At 53.3% G+C, this 3,368-nt stretch overlaps 1 protein-coding gene across 2 annotated transcripts in view; it reads left to right on the top strand.

The window, feature by feature from the left end:
• Positions 1-254: 254 nt before the first annotated feature.
• Positions 255-3,368, top strand: part of RRP7A (ribosomal RNA processing 7 homolog A) — a 9,372-nt gene continuing 6,258 nt past the window's right edge. For both annotated transcript variants that reach the window (XM_021715077.1, XM_008063158.2), the window contains exons 1-2: positions 255-360; positions 1,820-1,962. In XM_021715077.1, the coding sequence (XP_021570752.1) occupies positions 288-360; positions 1,820-1,962 (216 nt within the window). In that variant the 5' untranslated portion in view covers positions 255-287. The remainder of the gene's footprint in view (positions 361-1,819; positions 1,963-3,368) is intronic.

The following is a 3,368-nucleotide window of genomic DNA, read 5'->3' as shown; positions in this document are numbered from 1 at the left end:
AGATGAGGTCTCGCCAAGTTGGCCAGGCGGGTCTCGAACCCTCGGGCTCGGGCAATCCACTCACCTCGGCCTCCCAAAGGCGCGGGATTACGGGCTGAGCCACCGAGCCCGGCTCGCTACTTTTATTATGAGGAAATGAAGGTTGGGTCCTGGAGAGTCAGGAGCGAGGGGAGGCGGGCCTGGAACCAAAGGGCGGGGCACCCACGCGACGCCGTCGTCATGGAAACGAGCTCGCGCTCTGCGCGGAACTACAATTCCCAGCGGCCCCCGCGCTTCCGGCCGTCAAAATGGTGGCGCGCAGGAGAAAGCGTGCGGCGCGGGACGCTGAGGAGGGGATTCCGAGCCCCCCGGGCTACTCAGGTGAGGGGCTCTGGAACGCAAAACGCGGGGGCTGTCAGGCTTCGCCGGGAGATGGCTTAGTTGGCGGTGGCCGGGGCCTCCGGAGCGGCCGCACGGTTGGGTACGAGTCCCGAGGCCCAGGGACTCACGAGGCGCCTATTCGCGCTGTTCCGGGGCGCGTGGACCCATCCTGGTCCACGCTTCGCTGGGGTGAGCTCACCTCTATCCACAGTCTTCGCCCAGGACAAATTCGCCTCCTCCATCTTCCTCGCCCAGTGGAGCCCATCTCCTCATCACCCCTTTGCCGTTCGTAGTCCAACCCCATCAGCTCTCACCTGGCCGCTTGTGGGCCCCCTTACTTGGTTGGTTGGTGGTCCTCCTATTCCTGACCCTGCTTCTGTTCTCCACTCAGGGGCCAGAGTGTTCTTTCTAAAGTTAGGAAATTAGATCATGTCTCACACTCCCGCTGATACTCCCACACCCACTGATCTCCCTCCAGTGGCTTTACAAGGTAGCTCCTAGAGCAAGAACCAGACTGCGTACCTGCTTGGCCCTTCTGGCTGGTGCTGACCTCAAGCTCTTTCTGTTCCTCTGGCACGTGCTCTTTCCACTCTTAGGGTCTTTTGCATTTGCTGCTGTCCTCTTCCTAAGGCAGCTCTGTGCCTGACTGTTGCACTGTGTCATTCTGTTTCGAGCTTTATTGCAGCTTTCTCAAAGAGGCCATTCCTGATGGCCTATTGAAAGAAGCCCTCTGCCACCCCATCACCCTGCATGTTTCTTTCATATTTGATGCAAGCGTGTTTGCTTGCATGTTCATTGTCTTTTCCCATCATTATCACTTGTACTGTGAGGAAGATGGGGAAAACAAACAGTCCCTAGCTTTATGAGTATTAGAATTTATAGGCATGCCAGCGATTAACCAAAGAGTATAGACTAATCCTGCACCAGGGGTGGGGACTATGGTAAGGCTCTTGTGAGGAAGTGGAGTTTGAGCCAAGCCTGGAGGTTGTGGGGAAGGAAGAGCGTAGAGTGCCAGGTAGAGTGCATGCGTGAGCCCCTGATTTATTGGAGGAACAGAGAATTCAGGGTGGCAGGGGAAGGATGGAGCAGGAAGAGGCTGCGGTGGCAGGTAGGGTCAGATGGGGCTTCAGCCATGGTTAGGATTTTGGTGTTTACTCCAAGAGCAAGGTGTGAGCTTCCTTCTCATTGTGTACTCCATCTGTAATAATTACCCATTTCCATCCTCTCTCCCTACTAACTTGGGAGCTTCTTCTGGGCAGATTCTCTTGTTTGTTCACTCTCACGGCCTGCACGGGCTTTGCCAAGGGAGAGGGCTCAGTGATGGATGAATGAGCGAATGGACAGACAGATGGGACTAGAAAGGGACGTGAAGAGAAAGGAAATCGTGTGAATGCCTAGTTGGCCTCAGCTCACGTTGGCCTGAACCTAACTATCCTTTGCCCTCCAATTTCACTTCCAGCTATTCCAATCAAGTTCTCTGAAAAACAGCAGGCTTCTCATTATCTCTACTTGAGAGCACACAGCGTTCGAGAAGGCACCAAGTCCACCTGGCCTCAGAAGCGTACCCTTTTTATCCTCAATGTGCCCCCATACTGCACAGAGGTGAGCTGGTGTCAGGAAGGGGACCTGTGGGCTTGAGTAGGGGTTCCCATGGCTCCTACCAAGTCCTTAGAAAGTGGGAAGGAAGCAGCTAATGGGCTCCAGAGGAGAGTGTCAAAGGACTGCCTCTAACTCCTGTGACAGGGAACTGGCTTTTTAAAGGTTTTTTTTTTCTTTTTTGAGTCGGAATCTCGCTCTGTTGCCCAGGCTAGAGTGCAGTGGCACGCTTATGGCCACCACAGCCTTGACCTACTGGGCACAGACAATCCTTCTGCCTCAGCCTTCCAAGTAGTTGGAACTACTGGTGTGCACCACCACAACCGGCTAAGTTTTTGATTTGTTGTAGAGACGAGGTCTCACCAAGTTGCCCAGGCTGCTCTCGAACCCTTAGGCTCAGGCAGTCCTCTCCCCTCCACCTCCCAAAGTGCTGGGATTACAGGTCTGAGCCACCATGCCCAGCTTATAGGTGTTTTTAAAAAATACAAACCTAAGCCGGGCTCGGTGGCTTAGCCTGTAATCCCGCGCTTGAGAGGCTGAAGTGAGTGGATTGCCTGAGCCCACGGGTTTGAGACCTGCCTGGGCAACTTGGCGAGACCTCATCCCTACAATAAATCAAAAACTAGCCGGGCATGGTAGCGTGCGCCTGTAGTTCCAGCTACTTGGAAGGCTGAGGTGGAAGGATCACCAGAGCCCAGCAGGTTGACACTGCAGTGGCCGGGAGCGGCCACTGCACTCCTGTCTGGGCAACAGGGCGAGACTCCAACTCAAAAAAATAAAATAAAATAAAATAAAAATACAATTCTAAGGAACCCAAAGCTTTTGGATATATTACCTAACATTGTTTGAAATGTGTGGGGTTTTTTTGTTTGTTTTTGTTTTGTTTTGCTTTGTTTTTTGAGTTGGAGTCTCACCCTGTCGCCCAGACTGGAGTGCAGCGGCCGCTCCCGGCCACCGCAGCCTCGACATGCTGGGCTCCGGCGATCCTTCCGCCTCAGCCTTCCAATAGCTGGAACTACAAGCGCATGCTACCACACCTGGCTAATTTTTGCTTTATTGTAGAGATGAGATCTCACCAAGTTGCCCAGGCGGGTCTCGAACCCGCGGGCTCAGGCAATCCACTCACCTCAGCCTCCCAAAGGCGCAGGATTACAGGCTGGGCCACCGAGCCCGGCTGAATTATGTGTTTTATACAAGATATACATATCCATAATTTAAAAATAAGATATGTGCCAGACATGGTGACTCAAGTCCATAATTCCAGCACTTTGGGAGGCTGAGGCAAGAGAATTGCCCGAGACCAGGGTTTTGAGACCAATCTGGTCAACTTGGCAAGACCTCGTCTCTACAATTAATAAAAAAAAAAATCAGCTGGGCGTGGTAGCGCATGCCTGTAATTCCGGCTACTTGGA

Source organism: Carlito syrichta, unplaced genomic scaffold (assembly GCF_000164805.1).
Source record: "Carlito syrichta isolate Samal-C Ts95f unplaced genomic scaffold, Tarsius_syrichta-2.0.1 Scaffold306613, whole genome shotgun sequence".
Lineage (NCBI taxonomy): Eukaryota > Metazoa > Chordata > Mammalia > Primates > Tarsiidae > Carlito > Carlito syrichta.
Note: the sequence above shows the minus strand (reverse complement) of the source record. Positions and strands in the feature narration are given on the sequence as shown.